At 58.6% G+C, this 21,582-nt stretch overlaps 2 protein-coding genes across 2 annotated transcripts in view; one reads left to right on the plus strand and one right to left on the minus strand.

Annotated features, from left to right (window-relative positions):
- SELENOI (selenoprotein I) overlaps nt 1–2,610 on the plus strand; it is a 32,011-nt gene extending 29,401 nt beyond the window's left edge. Inside the window, exon 12 of the transcript XR_010429637.1 lies at nt 8–2,610. The gene's annotated coding sequence lies outside the window, so the exon portion shown is untranslated. The remainder of the gene's footprint in view (nt 1–7) is intronic.
- A 2,003-nt stretch (nt 2,611–4,613) lies between these two features.
- On the minus strand, nt 4,614–21,514 carry HADHB (hydroxyacyl-CoA dehydrogenase trifunctional multienzyme complex subunit beta). Its single transcript, XM_064651203.1, has 16 exons — nt 21,443–21,514; nt 17,843–18,122; nt 17,336–17,377; nt 16,584–16,680; nt 15,218–15,262; nt 14,243–14,342; nt 12,929–13,016; nt 12,055–12,242; nt 10,956–11,136; nt 9,598–9,719; nt 8,827–8,906; nt 8,640–8,687; nt 7,810–7,897; nt 6,748–6,822; nt 5,981–6,145; nt 4,614–5,155 (listed from the first exon to the last, which is right to left on the minus strand). The coding sequence occupies exons 2-16, from the start codon at nt 17,907–17,909 to the stop codon at nt 5,120–5,122; spliced, it is 1,422 nt and encodes a 473-aa protein (XP_064507273.1). The 5' UTR covers nt 17,910–18,122; nt 21,443–21,514; the 3' UTR covers nt 4,614–5,119.
- Between the last annotated feature and the right edge of the window lie 68 nt (nt 21,515–21,582).

Raw genomic sequence — 21,582 nt, forward strand, 5'->3', positions numbered from 1 at the left:
TGAACAGGTACCTCCCGAGGGCTCAGGAACAAACAGGTACCTCCCCCTGGGCTGAGGGATGAACAGGTACCTCCTGAGGGCTGAGGGATGAACAGGTACCTCCCCCTGGGCTGAGAATGAACAGGTACCTCCCCCTGGGCTGAGAATGAACAGGTATCTCCCCCCTGGGCTGAGGAACAAACATGTACCTCCTGAGGGCTGAGAATGAACAGGTACCTCCTGAGGGCTGCCATCCATCGTGGGAGACTCTGGATGTCCCTGGGAGGCTCTGGATGTCCCTGGGAGGCTCTGGCTGTCCGTGTGCTCACGTGTCCATGTGGCTGCGACGTGGCCGGGAAAGGGGGCGGGTGGTTTTCAGAGTTTATTTAATATAAAGTCCCTTCCTCCCATCCCTTTTACTGATGTTGTACAGAGAAAAAAAAAAAAAAAAACCCTCAGTGGGCAAATGAACCAGGCTGCACTTGAGTTTTTGGCTGTTTAATGTTGTTCACTGAAACATAATTATGGAGATAAATTTCAGTGCCCGGGAATCGGAGGGAACCTTAAACTGGGACACACTTCCCTGGGACACGGTTGGATGGCAGAGCGTGGGGGTTGGATGGTTTCCTGTCTGGTTGTGTGTTTGCAGGGCCAGGGGAGGACTGAGCTGTTCCCCCTGGGCTCCCAAACCCGGCCCTTGCCTGGTCCTGGCTCATCCCACGGGCATGGCTGGGCCCGCAGGACTGGGATGCTGCTGGTGCTGGGAGGAGTTGTCTGAACTCAAACCTCAGTGTGTGGGAGAAACATCTCTCTCCCGAACTGGAATTGCTTCCTCTGCACAGGCTTTGTCTCTGGGGAGTCCTGGCCTTTTGGTGCCTTAACTGATTGCACCTTGACACTAAAAAAACAAGTCTCCTTAAATCAGTGCTGGGTCGGGCTGGTTGTCCCTGGTGCCACCAGAGCAGGGAGGGAGCAGAGCCCACCTCAGTGATCCGTGCTGCTGAGGAGGGGGAGTTCTCCTTGGGCTGGTGGAAATCCAGTGATTTCTGCTCCTGGATCCTGAGAGGGGAATGGAAACGAGCAGAGAGCAAAGCCCGTGGGCAGGGTGGGGTGTGGCAGCTGAGGAACAACCCGTTTATCCATCACTGGTGTTGGGTCTGAAGGATAAATGTGTTCCTGGGTAACAGCTCCTGAGGGGGATGTCCCAGGGGGGAGGTCACTGGCTGGGCTCTGTCCTCCCCAGGGGATGTGCTCCTGGGGATGGAGGGCACCTGTCCTGGCTCCTCAGCTCCTCAGCTGACCTGTGCTGTCTGTTCTTCCAGGGATAATGTTAGTTCAGGTTGCTCCAAGCCTTGGACACTTCCAGGGATCCAGGGGCAGCCACAACTTCTCTGCCCAACCTGGGCCAGGGCCTCCCCACCCTCATAGCCCAGAATTCCTTCCCAATCTCCCATCTCTCCCTGCCCTCTGGCAGTGGGAAGCCATTCCCTGTGTCCTGTCCCTCCATCCCTTGTCCCCAGTCCCTCCCCAGCTCTCCTGGAGCCCCTGGATGGGACTTGGCAGCCGCCTCTTCTCACAAAGGTCAGGCACCTGAGCCAGGGGCTCTGCCAGAGCCGGGAGCAGCGCTGGGAGCAGGAGCTCCTGAGGCTCTGGGAGCACCTTCCAGCTCCTTCAGCAGGGCTGATGTCACCTCCTGGCACATCGAGGACCTGCCACAGGGACTCGGAGCTGTCCTGATCTCAGGTCAGCTCTGGGAGGCCCCTAAACTCTTCTCCTCCTTGGGATAGACCTGGACAATCCCTAGGGAAGCGGTGCTTTTGGGAAACCAGCCTTGGCTGCTCCTGCCTTTGGCAGCTGTGCTGTGTCAGAGCAGGGCCTGAGGTGACACCGAGGCTGCTCTTGGTGGGACAGGGAGAGGACAAGAGGGAACGGCCTCCAGCTGTGCCAGGAGAGGCTCAGGTTGGATATTGGAACAATTCCTTCCTGGAAAGGGCTGCCCAGCCCTGGCACAGCTGCCCAGGGCAGGGGGGAGTCCCCATCCCTGCAGGGATTTAAAAGCCCTGTGGAGGTGGCACTTGGGGACAGGGGTCAGGGGTGGCCTGGGCAGTGCTGGGGACAGTTGGGCTCGAAGGACTCTGAGGGTTTTATCCAACCCAAATTATGGGTGGTGACGACAGGAGCTCTTTGCCTGTGGGAAAGGGTCACTGCTGGTGTGTAGAGGACCCTTTGTCCCACCCGGGTGTGGTCAGACCTGGCTTGGGAGGTCTCTGGGCTGGTCTCCAGGGGAGTGGCCGGGGTGTCCCTGCCCCAGGTTCTCAGGAATTCGCTGCTCACCCTCCCAGTGTCGTTCATCCTGTCAGAGCTGGGGCCGTGCTCCAGGCTGGACACTTCAAAATCCACTTCAAAATCCACCCCCCTCCCTCCCCATCTCCCAGCAGGGACACTGCCCTGCCCCTGTCCCCGTCAAAGCCCTGATGGCTCTCCCCGAGCCCCGGCTCCGGGGGTTCAGGTGCTGCAGTGGGTGTGGGGTCCGGTCCGTTCGATGCTATTACTGAAAATATTTATTGTGTTTGAACCAAACGAAAAAAACTATTAAAGATCAGTAAAGAATAAAATTTTCCACGCCTTTTACGGGTGTTTGTCTTTCCTTTCTGCTGAACGTGCTGAGGGTGGAGGTGGAGCAGGGAATGGGCTGGAGGGCAGCGGGCACAGGTGGATTCCTACAATGACAGGGTGGTCGGGGGGGGGGAGGGACCTTAAAGACCATCTCGTTCCATGGGCAGGGACACCTTCCACTAGCCCAGGTTGCTCCAACCTGGCCTTTCCCCTTGTCCTGTCCCTCCATCCCTTGTCCCCAGTCCCTCTCCAGCTCTCCTGGAGCCCCTTTAGGCTCTGGAAGGGGCTCCAAGGTCTCCCTGGATCCTTCTCTTCCCCAGCCGAGCACCCCCAGCTCTCCCAGCCTGGCTCCAGAGCAGAGGGGCTCCAGCCCTGGCAGCATCTTTGCAGGACTGGGAGCAGCCCCAGCCGGGCTGGGGAACGTCAGAGCAGCCCGTGTGACCCGGGGTGGCAGCGGGGACAGGGATCCCGGGTGAAGCTGTCCCGGGAGCGGCGGAGGCGGCTCCAGCCCGGTGGCAGAGCCTTGGGCAGGACCCGAGAGCCCCGCGGCTCTGTCCGTGCCCTGCGCCGCGCTCTCTCCCCCCCGGGATAAAGCCAAGGTGTGTTTAAGCGGTGCCCCGTCCTTTCTCAGCCGCTCCACGGCTTCCCCTAAGCGGATTGCTGCGGGAGGTGTAATGGAATTAAGGGATTCCCACCGACAATAGGTTTCGGAGCGCACCGGGCGCCGGCACCGCGGGCTTCGCTCCCACCTTCCCGAGGCTGGTTCCACCATCCCGGGCTGCCCCCGCTCCCCTAACGACTGCTTCCACTTTCCTGGGACTGCTCTTCCACCCTCCCGGGTTACTCCCACCTTCCCGGGCCGCTCCCGCCCTCCCAGGACTGCACTTACCTTCCCGGGGCTGCTCCCACTGCCGAGACTGCACTTTCCTTCCCGGGGCTGCTCCCGCCTTCCCGGGGCTGCTCCCACGTTCCCAGGGTTACTCCCACCTTCCCGGGGCTGCTCCCACCTTCCCGAGGTTACTCCCACCTTCCCGGGGCTGCCCTCTCCCTCCGGGGGCTGTTCCCACTCTCCCGGCACTGCCCTGACCTTCCCGGGGTTGCTCCCACCTTCTCTGGGCTGCTCCCGCCCTCCCGGGAATGCTCCCACCCTTCGGGGCTGCTCCCACCCCCCTCCCGACACTCCTCCCGCTCTCCCGGGTTCCCCCCCCTTCCCTCCCGGCCTTCTCCCACCTTCCCGGGCTGCTCCCACTTTCCTGGGCTGCTCCCGCCCTCCGTTTGGACCCCGCACAGTTACAGGACGAAAGTACTCTGTACGTTAATCTCTCTATTTTGGAAGCTTGTTAGGAACGAAAACCATCGAACGAGGACTCGGCCCCCTCTGCCGGGCGAGAGGAGGATTGACTGGAGCCAGTGGCGGGACACGCGGGCTCCCTTTGGACTCGCTGTGTCCGGGACAGCGAATCCCGGAGCTGGTGAGAGCCGGGGCTGCGGGAACGCTGAGGAAATCCTGCCCCGGGAGTCGAGCTTTGGTCCCTACACTCCCCCCGCGTCCGACAGAGAACGGAGGTTTCCCTCGCCCCTCCTTTTGCTGTTGATGTATTTATTTAAAACACTTTTTATTACCCTTTACGGAAGTGGCCAGATTAAGTTCTAATTGAGCTTCTGCATTTCTGATTTCCTTTCTGCGTGACCTGAGGACATCCTTAAACACTTCCTGAGGAGCAAACCGGCGGGCATAGTCACAGAGGGGCAGCAGGAATAAAGAGGAATCTGTCACATCTGTCCCTTACCTCAGCTGAGCCTCCAGATCAGGGCTGGGCAGCAGCTGGTGGGTGGAAGAAACTGTTTCTGTCATAAAAAGGACTCGGGGGACCTTTAAAAGTCCCTTCCAGCCCAAACCAGTGTGTGATTCCATGATTTTGAAGAGCAAACACCTGGTGGCAGTTCCACCACAAACACCACAGGAACAACCCCCAAGGCATTTCAGGGGAGGGGAGGGAAAGAAAACAGCCATTCCGTGTGTTCAGTCCTGATTTATTGTGGTTGTTACATCGGTGACATTCATTTGTCAGGTGCAATTTGCTCATTCCAACAGCCTTTGGACATCGTGCAGCAGAACTGCCCCCTCAGAACAGCCCCTGGGACTGACCCCCCTGCCCCAAAGAGCTGCTCCTGCCCACGGCATTCGCCCCCCTCAGCCCACCCACCACCAGTGCTTCACGTTCTCCCTGTCTCCAAACTTCATACAGAGCTTTGCAATCGTTTTTGTTCCCCACTGGGAGAAACCCTGAGGAGTTCCCAGAGGGAGCAGACAGGTTACGAGGAGCCTGCGGAGACCCCGAGCCACGTCGGCTGTTCCTCTGCTGGCAGTGGAATAGAGCACGTTCATCAGATACAAATCGCTGGCTGAGCAGCTAAAAGGGATTGATAAAGGCCACGAAGCCCCCCTCGGAGGAGGAGGGGGTGTAGGATTTGTTAGTGCACTGAGGTGGCATCGCCGGGCACGGGACGGACGGGCACAGCTTTACTGGGGGTAAAGCTCCACGATCATCGCGTGGCCCTGCAAGGGGAGAGAGGGGGAGAACGTCACAGGAGGGACTGATGATGAGAGAAAAGGCTCATCCTTACAGACACGGCCCAGGGCTCCCAGCCACAGCACCGGGAAGGTGAGTCACAGGCTGGACACGATCCCAGCTGTGCCCAGGGGGGCAGGAGGCCAATGGCCCCGGGGCTGTGCCAGCACTGCTGGGGCAGCAGGGCCAGGGCAGTGCCCTCCCTGTGCTGGCACTGCTGGGGCACCTCCAGTGCTGGGGCAGCTCTGGGACCTCACACAGGAGACACAGGGAGGGGCTGGAGCGTGGGCAGGGAAGGGAAGGGAGCTGGGAAGGGGCTGGAGCAGCAGGAGGGGCTGAGGGAGCTGGGGGGGCTCATCCCGGAGAAAAGAAGGATCAGGAGGGACCTTTTCCCACCCCACAACTCCCTGACAGGAGGGGGGAGCCGGGGGGGTTGGGCTCTGCTCCCAGGGAACAAGGGACAGCCCTGGGTGGTGACGGGGGGCACCCAGACGTGCCCAGGGAGTTGTGACCACCCCGTGCCCACCGCTGGTGTCACCGGAGAGGATTCCACAGCCCTGGATTCCACAGCCCCGGATTCCACAGCCCTGGATTCCACAGCCCCGGACTCCACAGCCCCAATCCCACCCCTCTCCCGCGGGATCAGTGCCCCAGCACAGCACCATTACCTGTCCCCCCACCATTACCTGTCCCCCCACCATTACCTGTCCCCCCACCATTACCTGTCCCCCCACCATTACCTGTCCCCTCACCATTACCTGTCCCCCCACCATTACCTGTCCCCCCACCATTACCTGTCCCCCCACCATTACCTGTCCCCCCGCGGCACAGGCGGCCACCAGGCCGAACTGTCCCCCCTCCTTCTTCAGCCTGTGGGCAGCAGTGATGACCAGGCGGCAGCCGGTGGCCCCGAAGGGGTGTCCCAGCGACAGGGACCCCCCCCAGGTATTGAACTTGTCCAGGGGAGGGGCTCCCACCTGAGGGGACACAGAGGGACACTCGTCACCGGGCTGGGAGGGGATCCCTCGACCTAATCCCAGAGAAACTGCTCACGTTGGGATTTGCTGACCCAGAGCTCAGGGAACGTCACTGCTCCTCACAGGACAGAGCCAGAGCCCGGCTGGGCAGTGCCAGGAGGGATTCCAGTCATCCCACAGTTAAACTGAGCTGGAGAGAAAAGTGGGTCCTCAGGAGGCCCCAGGGATGCTGCCAGGGCTGGAGCCCCTCTGCTCTGGAGCCAGGCTGGGAGAGCTGGGGGGGCTCAGCTGGGGAAGGGAAGGATCCAGGGAGACCTTGGAGCCCCTTCCAGAGCCTAAAGGGGCTCCAGGAGAGCTGGAGAGGGACTGGGGACAAGGCCTGGAGGGACAGGACACAGGGAATGGCTTCCCACTGCCAGAGGGCAGGGAGATATGGGAGATTGGGAAGGAATCCTTGACTGGGAGGGTGGGGAGGCCCTGGCCCAGGTTGGGCAGAGAAGCTGTGGCTGCCCCTGGATCCCTGGGAGTGTCCAAGGCCAGGCTGGACAGGCCTTGGCCCAAAACCATTCTGGGACTGTGACAATGTCCTGACTGAGCCTTACCTTCGACTTCCTGCCCATGTAGTTCTGTGCAAACCAGTCTGAATCCATGGCCTTCAGGTTAGCCAGGATCTGGCCCTGCAGGGGAAGGGAGAGTGATGTTAACAAGGACAATGTCAGACTTTGGGGGAAGCCTACAGCCAGTGACAGCACCTGAGAGGAGCTACAGCCACCAAACAAGCACAGCCAGCTAAAAATACTTTACAGGATCAGCCCTGCTAATAAATATCAGCTCAAGAGTCACTGGGAACAGAGCCTGGCCAATTAACAAGCCAATTAACAAATATGGCAACACACTGGCCAGAGAGGGCCAGCGAGGTGGTCAGGGGGATGGAGCCCCTCTGCAGTGAGGAAAGGTGAGAGAACTGGGACTGTCCAGCCTGGAGAAGAGAAGGCTCTTGGGAGACTTAACTGTGGCCTTCCAGTGCCTGAAGGAGCCGACAGGAAAGGTGGAGAGGGACTATTCACCAGAGCCTGGAGTGACAGAACACAGGGGAAGGGCTTCACACTGACAGAGGGCAGGGACAGAGGGGATATTGGGAAGGAATTCTTCCCTGGGAGGGCAAGGAGGCCCTGGCACAGGCTGCCCAGAGAAGCTGTGGCTGCCCCTGGATCCCTGCAAGTGTCCAAGGCCAGGTTGGACAGGGCTTGGAACAACCTGGGATAGTGAGAGGTGTCCCTGCCCGTGGCAGGGGGTGGGAACTGTGTGAGCTTTAAGGTCCCTCCCCACCCAGGCCTTTCCATGATTCTGTATCCCAGCCCCGTCAGTAGATGACGTGCAGAAGTGGTTTTTTTCCCCCAAAGGTCTTGGGAAAGTAAAATGACTTTTTTTACACGTTGTTTTAGAAGGATCTGCATCCCTTTGGTGGCTTCAAGCAACACAAGCCACTCTTAACACGGGCTGTGTCCACATAAAAATGTTCCAGAGTTAAAACACACACAATGCTTCTGTTAGACAGAAATGTGGGATCACTCCTGGTGACATTCCAGCAAGGTCTCAACCAGAGCTTTCCCCCCCTGCCAGCAGATGTCCACAGGCTGGAACTGCAGACTCAGAGCACTTACAGCAAAGGCCTCGTGGAACTCGAACACGTCAATGTCGTTCAGGGTGAGCCCGGCCTTCTCCAGCACTTTGGGGGTGGCATAAGTTGGGCTGGAGGACAGGGAGCACACACAAGCCTTGCCTGAATGTCTCCTCATGGCACTGCCCCCCTGGCACAGCCACAGTGACATCCCTTTATGCACAGGGTCCATGGCACAGCTCTGCCCCCTGTCACAGCCACAGTGACATCCCTCCTCTGCAGGGTCCATGGTACAGCTCTGCCCCCCTGTCACAGCCATAGTGACATCCCTCCTCTGCAGGGTTCATGGCACAGCTCTGCCCCTCCATCACAGCCACAGTGACATCCCCTCTCTGCAGGGTCCAGCTCTGCCCCCCTGGCACAGCCACAGTGACATCCCCTCTCTGCAGGGTCCATGGCACAGCTCTGCCCCTGTCACAGCCACTGGGACATCCCTCCTCTGCAGGGTCCAGCTCTGCCCCTGTCACAGCCACAGTGACATCCCTCCTCTGCAGGGTCCAGCTCTGCCCCTGTCACAGCCACAGTGACATCCCCTCTCTGCAGGGTCCATGGCACAGCTCTGCCCCCCCATCACAGCCACAGTGACATCCCCTCTCTGCAGGGTCCATGGCACAGCTCTGCCCATCCCACTCCCACTGGGACATCACCCCTGTCACTCCCGGGGTGCTGAGGTGCCCCCTCCAACCCTGGGTGGGAGTTCCTGCCCCAGCTGCTCCCCCTCCTGCCCCCAGCTCACACACCAGCAGGGTGGGAAGGCCTGAGGGGATGCAGTCTCTGATGGGACACTTCCCAATGGTCCCCAGCACCACCTACCCCAGCAGCAGCTGGTCCTTGGGATCCTGGGACACGTACACGAAGTCCCTGTGAGGGAGAAAGGCTGTCAGGGACAGGGAGGGGAGCAGGGAGCCAGGGCAGGGAGCCAGGGCAGGGAGCCAGGGCAGGGAGCCAGGGCAGGGAGCCAGGGCAGGCTGCAGAGGCCACGTGGAGCAGCCCCTCTTACCTCAGGTAGGCCTTGGGTTTGTAGCCCATGGCCAGGGCCTTCTCCTCGGACATGAGCAGGATCGCCGACGCTCCGTCCGTCTGGGACAGGGGGGAGAAGCCGGGTCAGGGCTGAGGGAGCAGCACCCCCTGCACACAGCAGGCCCAGCAGGACACAGGGAATGGCTTCCCATTCATGAGAGAGGTGGGATATGGGGAAGGAATCCTTCCCTGGGAGGGTGGGCAAGGAGGCCCTGGCACAGGGTGCCCAGAGGAGCTGTGGCTGCCCCTGGATCCCTGGAAGTGTCCAAGGCCAGGTTGGACGGGGCTTGGAGCAACCTGGGCTGGTGGGAGGTGTCCCTGCCTGTGGCAAGGGGTGGGACTGGATGATCTCTCATGTCCCTCCCAACCCAAACCATTCTGGGCTCCCATGAAGTTCAGACTGAAGCTGCTGCCCTCTAGAATTATCACATCATCAATCCCATCCCGGGACAGAATTCCTGCGTGTGCCTGAGAAGGACAAACCCTCACGAGGCAGCTACAGAAGAGCAAACAGGTGAGAGAACCCCAGGCTTCAGGGGTTCAGTTACTGATTTCAGAATGAAACAATCCAGTCCCCAAATTCACCAGATTATAACTGAGCTCCGAGTCGTGCCTGGCAAATCTGGAAGCAGGGACACAAAAAGGGGAATGCTCATTCCCAGGTTTTACCAGCTCGAGCTACCTGCCTATGGGAGGATGGAGTGGACAGTGTTGCCCTCTGGCTGGCAGTGATGGGAACAGGAATTATTACCAGGAAGGAGGAGTTGGCTGCTGTCACAGTTCCATAGGGCTTGACAAAGGCCGGCTTCAGCTTCCCCATCTGCTCCATGGAGGAGGGCCGGATCCCGTTGTCCTTGGTGACTGTGTCTTTGCCTGTCGAGGGCAAAAAGCACTTTAAAATATCAGAATCTTGAAATGTACAAGGATTTTCACATCAGGATTCCCAAGGGGGGGAAAAAAAAATAATCAGAAAATCGTGCTTTTTATGACAAGCGGGAAGAGGAAAAAAGGGAAAATCCGTTTGTGGCATCAGGATATTTAACGTGGCCAAAAACAGCACTTTAAAACTGAAGGTAGCTCACTTTTTCTCTGAAGACAGCAAAAACAAAGTGCTGAGATTATTTACTGCAAGGCAGAACTACCACAGTTGATAAAAGAACCTATATTTAGCTTAAAAAAGCCTAAATGGAGAACTGGGCCTAAATCAGTTCACATTTACGTGCTGAGTTTTGAGGAATTAAGAACCAAACATATCCATCTTCAACTGTGCCAACTGCTAAATAAACCTGTTAACAAGAAGGACCAATTTTACAGTGAAGAGCACATGGAATTGAGGATCTACATGGAAAATCTTCCAGGATATTAACTGTACTGCACCACAGTGTGCTCACACAGGCTGGGGATGAGGGAGACTCCAGGAGAGGCCATGGAAAGGACAGTTTAAATACTCTCCCCAAACTGTTTCACCTCCCAGCAGTGAGTGTGAGGCCTGGTGAGCTGGAGCCCGCCACATTCCAGCCCTTCCCACACAGCCCCTGAGTTACCAGACCAGGATTTGTTGTTATTATTCAATATTAAGACATTAATACTCTGGGGAGTGAAGGTGGGTTCTCTTGCCTGGCTGGAGGAGCAGGGGGATTCCTGGCCCAACCAACCTGCCTTTCCTTGCTCTGTCACCACGTCAGCTCAGGTATGGGGTGGGCAAGACAAAAGTTAGGTATGTAAAAATATGACAGGGGGCAGGGTTGGATGGGATATTGGGAAGAAATTCCTCCCTGGGAGGGTGGGGAGGCCCTGGCACAGGTTGCCCAGAGAAGCTGTGGCTGCCCCTGGATCCCTGGGAGTGTCCCAGACCAGGCTGGACGGGGCTTGGAGCAACCTGGGCTGGTGGGAGGTGTCCCTGCCCATGGCAGGGGGTGGGACTGGATGGGCTTTAAGGTCCCTTCCCACCCAAACCAGTCTGGGATCCTGTGCTTCCATACCCAGACACTCCCGTTCCCAAACCCGCCGCTCTGCCCACGGCTTTCCAGGGACAGTCCTAAATAAAACAAATCCCCCCCAGAGCTCCGTGGGTGTGCCCCCCCGGCAGTGGGACACCTGCACTCTTACCTGGCACTTTGAAGGGCACCACATCCAGCAGCAGCCCCTCGTCCTGGGCCTTCTTGGCCAGCGTGTGGGAGCGCAGGGCGTACTCGTCCTGCTCCAGGCGGGACACGCCGAAGGCGGCGGCCAGGCGGTCGGCAGAGTGCCCCATGGTCTCACTGGTGGAGAACTCGGCCACAGCTGGGAGCTGCAGCCGGGGAGGCAAGGTCAGCACGGCCAAAACCACCCCCAGGCAGCACCCAGAGCTCAGGAGTGGCTTTACTTTTCCCCTGTTAGTTCAGAGCTGCGCAAGGAACGCACGACGACCAGACAGGGTCAAACACATCAGAGGAACCAGCACTTTCCAAGGTTTTAGGGAAAAAATGAGGTCCAGGCTGCTGCTCTCTGCTCACTGTGCAGCAGCTGGACAAGCAGAGGGCGCGGCTCAACAGGGAATCCACGACAAAAGGGGAGCAGACCTTTTGGGCTCAGCTGAAACAACACACCCCGGGACCTTAAAACTCCTCGTGAGGCACCTCCTCAGCCCAAACCAGAGCCAAGAGGGTTTAGTTTTTTAGTTTCAGTTCTTCCAGCAGCACACAGGAAATCCCTACGTGCGTTTAAGGATGTGATTTTCATATCCTGGGTGGATTTGGGATCTCACATTCATACACTGAGGATATTCCCCTCCAATATTAAGGCGGTTACTTCCGTTATCTAGGAAAATTCTTCTGACCCCAGAATTCTTCTGATGCTTTAGGACCCTTGAATAAGCTTTATGGAAAAAAACCTTCTCTTTTCTGTCATCTTCAGCACAGTTTGTCCAGGAGTTGCAGAAGGAGAGAGGGGTTTTTACACTAAGGTGGGTTTTCTGAAGCTGAACGCGTGAGAAGAAAAAGCAGAGTCCCAAATGCTGTGATTAATCAATTTAACCCAAAGCAGGGGACAGAGAAGGATCACAGTGACCCCCAGACACCTCACCCTTCTTAAATCCTCTCCACTGAGGCTAAAAAAACTGCCTGAGCCACCCCTTGGTTCACACCTTCCCCTAAAACAGTTCAGCCAAATATCTAAACGCCCGAAAAAAAGACCAAAAAAAAAAAAAAAAGAAGAAATAAAAAAATACCTCGGGAGCGAAGTAGTCAGGGCGAATTTTGGAAATCAGGGAGAGCTTCTGGCCCAAGGTCTTGGCCCTGTTCAGGGTCAGCATCGTCTTCCTCATCTTCCTGCTGTGCCGGATGGGAACGTCCGACATGAGCTCCACGCCTCCGGCCACCACCACGTCGCACTGCCCGGCCGCGATCAGCCCCACGCCTGGGGGGTGAGAGGGGTTCCTGGGGGAGCTGCAGGGAGCAGGGACCCTCACCCCCAGAGCCTCGGACACCACTGCACCCCAGTCCCTTCCCTGGCCGGGTTGTGCAGCACGTGCTGAGCAGATATTGTGATCCCACCAGTCCTGCAGCTCGGCCTGCCCTGCTCTCTGTCACACCCAGCAGTGGGGGAGAACCATTTACCCTGTACTTTGACAGAATCACTGGGGTTGGAAAAGGTCCCCAAGACCAGGGAGTTCCCCCCTGTGCCTGATGCCCACCTTGTCCCCAGCCCAGAGCACTGAGTGCCACGGCCAGGCCTTCCTGGGACACCTCCAGGGCTGGGCACTCCAAACCTCCCTGGGCAGCCCCTGCCAAGGCCTGACCACCCTTTCCAGCAGGAAATTCCTCCTCCTGTCCAACCTGACCCTCCCCTGGCACAGCTGGAGGCCGTTCCCTCTCCTCCTGTCCCTTGTTCCCTGGCAGCAGAGCCCGACCCCCCCAGCTCCCCCCTCCTGTCAGGGACTTGCAGAAGGTCCCCCCTGAGCCTCCTTTGCTCCAGGCTAAACAGCCCCATCTTTCCCTCCCTTCCAGCAGTTTTTATATTCAAAAGCAGTGCAAGTCAGAGCTTGGGAAATTCCTCTCCAGCCTCTTTCTGAACCCCACAGCTCGTTCCCCCAGCCCACGTACCCGTGGTCATCGCCTGGTTGGAGGAGATGCAGGCCATGGTGACGGTGTGGGCCGGGGTTTTGTCGGAGAAACCCGCTCCCAGGGCAGCCTGAGACAGCAAAGAGTGTCTGTTAAACCCACAGCTTCTGCTCCACGGGCCAGAGCTGCCTCCTGCCCAGCAGCACACCTTGCCAGGGGAAGCTGAAAACAGCCCCACCGAGTTTTCATTCATTGCTGCAGCAGCTCATCCCGTCCCCAGGCTGGAACAGGAGCAGAGGCAGTGCCAGGGCTCAGCTGCACTGTGAGAACAGTCACTGCCCCTCCACATTTTTTTAACAAAGGGACAAGCTAACCACACACCTCACATTTAAAAAAAAAAAAAAAAAACCACATTAAAAGGGCCTCCAACTACTGGACATCACCTCTGCTTCACCTCACTGGCAAAGGCAACACGGGGAAGGGCTGATTTAGACGGCTCAGCACGAGGTGCTGTGGCTTCCCAGGGAGCAGAAAACCACAGTGCAGAGAGCAGTGACTCATCTGACCAGCCCACAGCTGTTCCCAGACACCTTCCCTACTTGGGGCACGGCCAACTGGTTGAAAGTTCAGCGGTTGTTCAGCTAAAATTACCCTCCAGCCCCATCTGACTGGCGGGCGACCAAAGCCGGGATTTGCATTCACGAGGCCGAAGCTGCCTCGGCACCTCCCGAGCCTTTCCAGCCCAGGCTCCATCCTGGGCTCATCCAGGAGCACAGAGCAGCAGCAGAGGCTCCAGGTGAGCACAGACCATGGTGCTGCCTCTGCCACAGGCCCTGGGGGATCAGCTGCTCTGTGGGTGACACGGGAACAAAGGGCAGCGAAGCCGCTCAAGTTCCCGTCACCCCAACCCTGTGTCTGACCTGCCAACTGAAAGAACAAACACCACAACAAAGCAAACTCTCACAGAACACTCTGAGGACTTTGGGCAAGGCAGCGTTGGAGTGACGCTGGTGCTTAAGAGCTGAGTGATCAGCAATTCTTAACAAAAGCTTCCCTTGCCTGGGAGAATCGAGCAGAGGCCTCGCAGCATCAAAATGAACTAGGAAAATATGACAAAAAAACTACAATAAAGGAAAACTATGGCAGATTTCAACAGGAGGCAGAGTCAGAGGATCACAGAATAATTTTCCTTATAATCCCATGCAGCTGTTTAACAGACAATACTGCACAACTGCTTCAGACTGAAATCACCTTTAAAGGAACTGTAATGCAAAGAATTCAATTTTTAGCAAGTATTTGCCATCTTCAGACTAGTTGCAGAATCAGACTCGCAGGGAAATGCTGCACATAACCCACCTCTCTGGCAACATTACTGGTTTTCACCTCCTGGATAACTGTGCCATAAACAATGTAATCCACAACATCCTTTGGGACGTTGGTGCGGGTCAGCAGGCCCCTGAGGAGAGGATCAAAACAAAGGGAATTTGCATCACATCACTCAGTAACCTCTCAAACATCCTCTTCCTGCCAGCTTGGCTGGAGAACGAGGCAAGGACAGAGCCACATCTTCTGCCCCCAGCTCAGAACAAACCCCCTTTTGAGAGTGTGACTGAGTGTGGGCTGCAAACAATCCCAGCGACAATATCACTACAAATCATGACATAAGTTCATGAAGGCAACTACTTTACAGCCCAAACACCCTCCTCCTTCCCCGAAATGGTTCAGGGAATCATCAAATCCCAGACTGGTCTGGGTGGGAAGGGACCTTAAACTCATCCAGTCCCACTCCCTTCCGTGGGCAGGGACACCTTCCACCAGCCCAGGTGGCTCCAACCCCTGTCCAGCCTGGCCTTGGACACTTCCAGGGATCCAGGGGCAGCCACAGCACTTTGCTCTGACTCTCAGCAAAACAAACCCAGTGCTAATGACCTCCAGCTTCTGTCAAACCCCTGCAGAAGGAGAGGGACAGGCAGGGTGACAGAATCAGCTCAGTGTCCTTGTTGCTACCGAGTTTCCTCTGGGTAGCCCAGGCTGTTTAGCCCAGGCTGTTTTTCCCAGCACTTGTAAGCACACCCCAAGAGCAGCTCTGATCTCTGTGTTTGGAAAACTGCAGTTAGGAACCAAATTCACTAAAATTTGTCAACACCAACCACCTCTTTGCACCAAGACAAGCCCTGTTGCAAAACCCTGTGCTTAAGCCATCTGCTACTGTGGGGGTGGCACAGGAAAGGTGAAGTCATTCAGACAAGAGCAGAGCCTTTGGCTTTCCAGCACTGCAACCCCAGCAGTGGAACAAGTTTTCTGAGCCCTTCCAGTGTTCACTTCACTTACTGCAGTGCTGCCCTTGCCAGGTCGTGTGGCATCAGATCCGCGTACCTGGGAGGGGAAGGAGAGGCAGAAACTTAGAGGTGTCAGAGACCAACCCAGAGCCCTGCTGTGAGCCCAGCCCAGCAGCAGAGAGCTGGGGAGGCACCAGAAATGCTCCCCTGCCTCTCTGATCAAACATTTCACAGACTCATTTAGGTGGGAAGGGACCTTAAAGCCCATCCCGTTCCACCCCTGCCATGGGCAGGGACACCTTCCACTAGCCCAGGTTGCTCCAAGCCCCCTCCAACCTGGCCTGGGACACTTCCAGGGATCCAGGGGCAGACACAGCTCCTCTGGGCAACCTGTGCCAGGGCCTCACCACCCTCACAGCCAGGAATTCCTTCCCCATCTCCCATCTCTCCCTGCCCTCTGGCAGTGGGAAGCCATTCCCTGTGTCCTGTCCCTCCAGGCCTTGTCCCCAGTCCCTCTCCAGCTCTCCTGGAGCCCCTTTAGGCTCTGGAAGGGGCTCCAAGGTCTCCCTGGATCCTTCCCTTCCCCAGCTGAGCCCCCCCAGCTCTCCCAGCCTGGCTCCAGAGCAGAGGGGCTCCAGCCCTGGCAGCATCTCCGCGGCCTCCTCTGGACTCTCTGCAGCAGCTCCACGTCCTGGTGCTGCTGTTGCCCAGGGCTGGAGGCAGCTCTGCAGGGGGGTCTCAGCTGAGGGGGCACAGGGGCAGGATCCCCCCCTCCACGCTGTGGGATCAGCCCAGGGCATGGGGGGTTCTGGGGCCAGAGCACACGGATGGGTCCTGTCCAACCTCTCGTCCACCAACACCCCCAAGTCCTTCTCCCCAGCACTGCTCCCAATCCATTCTCTGCCCAGGCTGTGTTTGTGCTGGGATTGTCCTGACTCACCCCCCAGGCTGTGCAGACTCTCTGTGTCCAGCTCAGCACACAATCCCTGCACTAAACCCACTGAAAAAGGAGCAGTGACCAGATAAATCCCTTCTCCATCCTGACCAAGGGTCAGGCCCAGTCTTAGTTCAGCTGCGAATCTGGTGGTGTAACAATCCAGTGAGAAGAGTCTACAGCAGATTCTTGGCACCTGTCCTGCTAGTCTGGTGAAACTTGTTGCTTTATCTGCTACAGATTGACCACCAGGTTCCTCTGGGCACTCTGCCTAAATCCTCGTTCTTCCCAGAATTCATACACAAGGACAACCTTCTCCAAGCCCCGTTTCTGCATCAGAGGAGCTGCAGTAACTGCAGCAGCCTCAGCCACTGGCACTTCAGAGCCTTTAGGCCTAAGAATAACCAAACTAAAAAGAACAGGCAGCCCGATTTTCCACAGAAAAGGGGGTGTTTTATGCCCTTTCCTCCCATTTGCCACTCACGAGGTGCCGGACTGCAGGAACGGGATGCGGACGCCCTCCACCACCACAACATTCTTCACCCCACTCTTGCCCAAGGTCTTCTTAGTCTTGGGCTGGGCTGCAAGGAGAGGAGGGATGTTGACAAGTAGATCACCAAGTTTAATGAAGAGCCTGTAAAAACCACTAGAAAACTCGGGAACTTGTCCCCTTCTGGTGCATAAGTGAAAGGCAGGGAAGGAAGGACACCTGAGCGGGGATCTTAAAATCATGGAAGGGTTTGTGTGGGGAGGGACCTTAAAGCCCATCCAGTCCCACCCCTGCCGTGGGCAGGGACACCTCCCACCAGCCCAGGTGGCTCCAAGCCCCGTCCAACCTGGCCTTGGACACTTCCAGGGATCCAGGGGCAGCCACAGCTTCTCTGGGCAACCTGTGCCAGGGCCTCCCCACCCTCCCAGGGAGGAATCCCTTCCTAATGGGAAGAAAATCTCTCCCTAACAGGAGAGGTTCAAGACAAGGTATGCCATGATCCAGCATCATTCAGTGCAGGCCAGGAAAGGCTGCTGTGAGCCAGGAGCTCTCAGAGGATGAGAGGGCTGTAAACAGGGATGTGCCTCAAGTTTTCCTTGTTCGTAGCTTTTTAGGAGCAGTTGTACTAAGGCACTCTGCACCATTTCCAAGATTTAAGTGAAACAAGACTCTGGGAAAGGGAGGCAGCTTCCAAAACAGCCTTGTCTAGCACAGACCCTCTGGGATTCCTGGTGTTCTCCCTTTACCTGTGGCTTGGAGCTGTGAGGAGCAGCTGAGCGACCGAGCAACTGGAAAACAAGGAAGGAGAAAACGGCAAAAAAAAAACTGTCAGAAACATTTCTGGTTTCCACAGGAAGGGTTAAAAAAACCAAATCAACCAAATCCTGTCACTCTAAGACAGTGAGGTGTCCTACACACTGTAACCAATTACAACCAATACCTGTGGGGCACTGGCTGGTTTACACTGGTCAGAAACTGGACACGGTTCATTGGATCTGTTCACAGGAGATTCCTCCCCCATCCAGTGTGGGAAGGGACAGACACAGCAATGGGGGGACAGACACAGCAATGGGGGGACAGACACAGCAATGGGGGGACAGACACAGCAACAATGGAATCGGGTATTTAGAAAAAAAAACCCCACTGTCGGCTTTTTTAAGGTGAGAACAGAACAGAGGTTCAGGTCCAAGCCTCTGTTCCAAAGCCAACACTAAACCTGGAGCTTTGGGACCCCCCAGCCCCGGGATACTCACAGGCCCCGGCAGCCCAGGCTGAGGACACGGGCAGGCTCCGGATGGCTGAGGTCAGCATGGAACTCATCCTGGGCTCTGCAGAAAGGCTGCTCTCACTCCAACCTGGCCTGCCTGGAGCAGTTCCAAGGGAAGCGACCTGCCTGCCTCACACAGAGCCAGAAAAGTGGGGAGAAGACACTCCAAGGGCAGCAGCAGCAGCAGAGGAATCGCTTCCCACCGCGCTCCGCGAGCGGAACCCGAGCAGGAGGAGCCTGGCTTGTGACTGGGGCTGCAAATGTGCCTGTGAATAAATACTGCCCAGTGAATAAATACTGCCCAGTGAAGAAATACTGCCCAGTGAAGAAATACTGCCCAGTGAGCTTCTCAGTTCCCCTCCCAGCCGGAAAATTGTCTCGGTGCCCAGCACGGCCCTGCCGCCAGCACGGCCCTCCTGACGCACTGCCCTTGGCACCACGTCACACCCCTGCCCCTCATGGCACTGCCCTTGGCACCACGTCACACCCCTGCCCCTCGTGGCAGCCCCCGATGCCAACCTCGGGGTATCTGCTGTGTGTCACTGCCCTTGGCACCATGTCACACCCCTGCCCCTCATGACACTGCCCTTGGCACCACGTCACACCCCTGCCCCTCGTGGCACTGCCCTTGGCACCACGTCACACCCCTGCCCCTCGTGGCACTGCCCTTGGCACCAGGTCACACCCCTGCCCCTCCAATGCCAACCTCAGAGTATCTGCTGTGTGTCACTGCCCTTGGCACCAGGTCACACCCCTGCCCCTCGTGGCAGCCCCCGATGCCAACCTCAGAGTATCTGCTGCATACCCCCACAGAGAACAGAACAAGCCAACACCCTCCACCCCCAAAATTCCACCACGGCCTTCCCAAAGTCCATTCCAAACTCAGGTTTCCCCCTAAACGAACCCTCCTCCGTGCATTTCATCGCCCAGGGCACAAAATGGTCATGGCAGCTCCAGTTCTTTGCCTTCTCCGTGGCAACGTTCGCCTCCCTCAGTCCCGTTTTTGGGGTTCAAATCCCAGCACTCCCTCCCACAAACACACAGGTTTTCCACGGAGGGGCACAGGAACACCTGTATTCCCAAACTCAGCCCACTGCAGGTCTCCACAGCTCCTCAGAACTCAGCACAAGCTGACAGTCCACACCTGGAATGTGCCACGCAGCATTCCTCACTTCCCAGCCCACAAACCAAACCCAGGCTCCTCCTGTCAATAAAGGTCCTGAAAATTGCCCTTTTTGTGGCAGCCTGCTCTTCCATCTGTGCAGAGCTCCCTCCCCTCACCTCATTGAGGTTTTTCCCTAAATCTGCCCTGCCCAGCTGACACAAGTTCCTCCCCATTACCCAAACCTGCCCACGCTGCACAGCCGCCTCTTCCCAACGTACCCACTGCCTCTGCCCCCCAAAACGTGCCCACCCTCCCACTTTTGGCAGCCAGTGCTCCCCTGGCACCCCCGGCTCAGCCCTGCACACAAATCCCTCCAGGCAAAGCTCCTTCCATGATCCTGTGGATCCCTTCCAGCTCCGGATATTCCACAATTCCATGAACAGCCCGTCCTCCCTTCCCTCTCTCCACACAAGCCTGACCCTGCACGCGCCGCAGCACCCTCACACCCCACCACCACACCCCCACCACCCCGGGACTCACAGCACACCCCTACAGCCCCCAAAACACACCCGTGCTACAGCCCCCCAAAATACACACCTGTTTCTCTCACACCCCCCGTCCATTCGGGATGAACCCCCCCGACCACCCCGTCCATCCGGGACTGACCTCCCCAAACCCTCTCACCCTTCCTCCGCCCATTCGGGACCGACCCCTCGATCCCTTCGTCCACCCTGGACCGACCCCAGACCATCCCGTCCATCCAGGATCGATCCCTCGACCCCTTCGTCCACCCGGGACCGAAGCCCCGACCCCCCTGTCCATCCACGACCGACCGACCCCTCGACTCCTTCGTCCATCCGGAACGGACCCCCCGACTCCCCAGCCCATCCCGGACCGACCCCCTTCACCCTTACCCTGCCACCGCATCCACCCGGCACCGACCCCCCGACTCCACCCTTGTCCCGCATCCCCCGACCCTCCCGTCCAACCGGGACGGATCCCCGACTTTTCTCTCTCTTCCCCGGCCATCTGGGACCGATCCCCCGACTTTTCTCTCCCTTCCCCGGCCATCTGGGACCGATCCCCCGACGGTCCTCACCTTTTCCCCGACCCTCTCGTCCACCCGGGACCGACCCCCTGACTCCCCCCTTCACTCCTGTCCCGCATCCCCCGCCCCTCCCGTCCATCCGGGACGGATCCCCGACTTTTCTCTCCCTTCCCCGGCCATCTGGGACCGACTCCTCGACACTCCTCACCTTTTCCTCGACCCTCTCGTCCACCCGGGACCGACCCCCCTTCACCCTTCTCCCGCATCCCCCGCCCCTTCCGTCCATCCGGGACGGATCCTCCGACTTTTCTCTCTTCCCCGGCCATGTGGGACCGATCCCCCGACGCTTCTCACCTTTTCCCCGACCCTCTCGTCCACCCGGGACCGACCCCCTGACTCCCCCCTTCACTTCTGTCCCGCATCCCCCGCCCCTTCCGTCCATCCGAGACGGATCCTCCAACTTCTCTCCCTTCCCCGGCCATCTGGGACCGACTCCTCGACACTCCTCACCTTTTCCTCGACCCTCTCCGTCCACCCGGGACCGACCCCCTGACTACCCCTTCACTCCTGTCCCGCATCTCCCGCACCTTCCGTCCATCCGGGACGGATCCCCCGACTTTTCTCTCCCTTCCCCGGCCATCTGGGACCGATCCCCAGACTTTTCTCTCCCTTCCCCGGCCTTCTGGGACCGATCCCCAGACTTTTCTCTCCCTTCCCCGGCCTTCTGGGACCGACTCCCCCTTCACTCCTGTCCCGCATCCCCCGCCCCTTCCGTCCATCCGGGACGGATCCTCCAACTTTTCTCTCTTCCTCGGCCATCTGGGACCGATTCCCCGACGCTCCTCACCTTTTCCCCGACCCTCTCGTCCACCCGGGACCGACCCCCTGACTCCCCCTTCACTCCTGTCCCGCATCCCCCGCCCCTTCCGTCCATCCGGGACGGATCCTCCGACTTTTCTCTCTTCCCCGGCCAAGTGGGACCGATCCCCCGACGCTCCTCACCTTTTCCCCGACCCTCTCGTCCACCCGGGACCGACCCCCTGACTCCCCCTTCACTCCTGTCCCGCATCCCCCGCCCCTTCCGTCCATCCGAGACGGATCCTCCAACTTCTCTCCCTTCCCCGGCCATCTGGGACCGACCACCCACCTGATCCTCTCCTACATCCGGGATGAACCCCTGACACTCCTCACCTTCCCCCGAACCCCCCCGGTCCATGCGGGACCGACCTCCTTCCCCCTTCCCCCGACCCCTTCGTCCACCCAGGACCGACCTCCTTCCCCCTTCCCCTGACCCCCCCGGTCCATCCCGCCCGGCCGGGACCGCCCCCCTGGCTCTCCCCCACCCTTCCCGCGTCCCCCTTCACCCACCCCGGGCCGCTCCCCTCCGTCCCCCGCTCCCCCCGGGACCGACCCCGCTTTTCCCCCCCGCTCACCTCCGCCCTGCGCCCGCACCGCCCGCCCGCTCCTCCCGCACCGCCGCTCAGGGCGGGGTCCTCGCTAAGCCCCGCCCCCGGGGCTGCCCGAGGCGCTGCCTGTCCCGCGCCCCCCGCCGCCCGCGCGCTCCCGCGCCCCG

Source organism: Pseudopipra pipra, chromosome 3, assembly GCF_036250125.1.
Source record: "Pseudopipra pipra isolate bDixPip1 chromosome 3, bDixPip1.hap1, whole genome shotgun sequence".
NCBI classification, from domain to species: domain Eukaryota; kingdom Metazoa; phylum Chordata; class Aves; order Passeriformes; family Pipridae; genus Pseudopipra; species Pseudopipra pipra.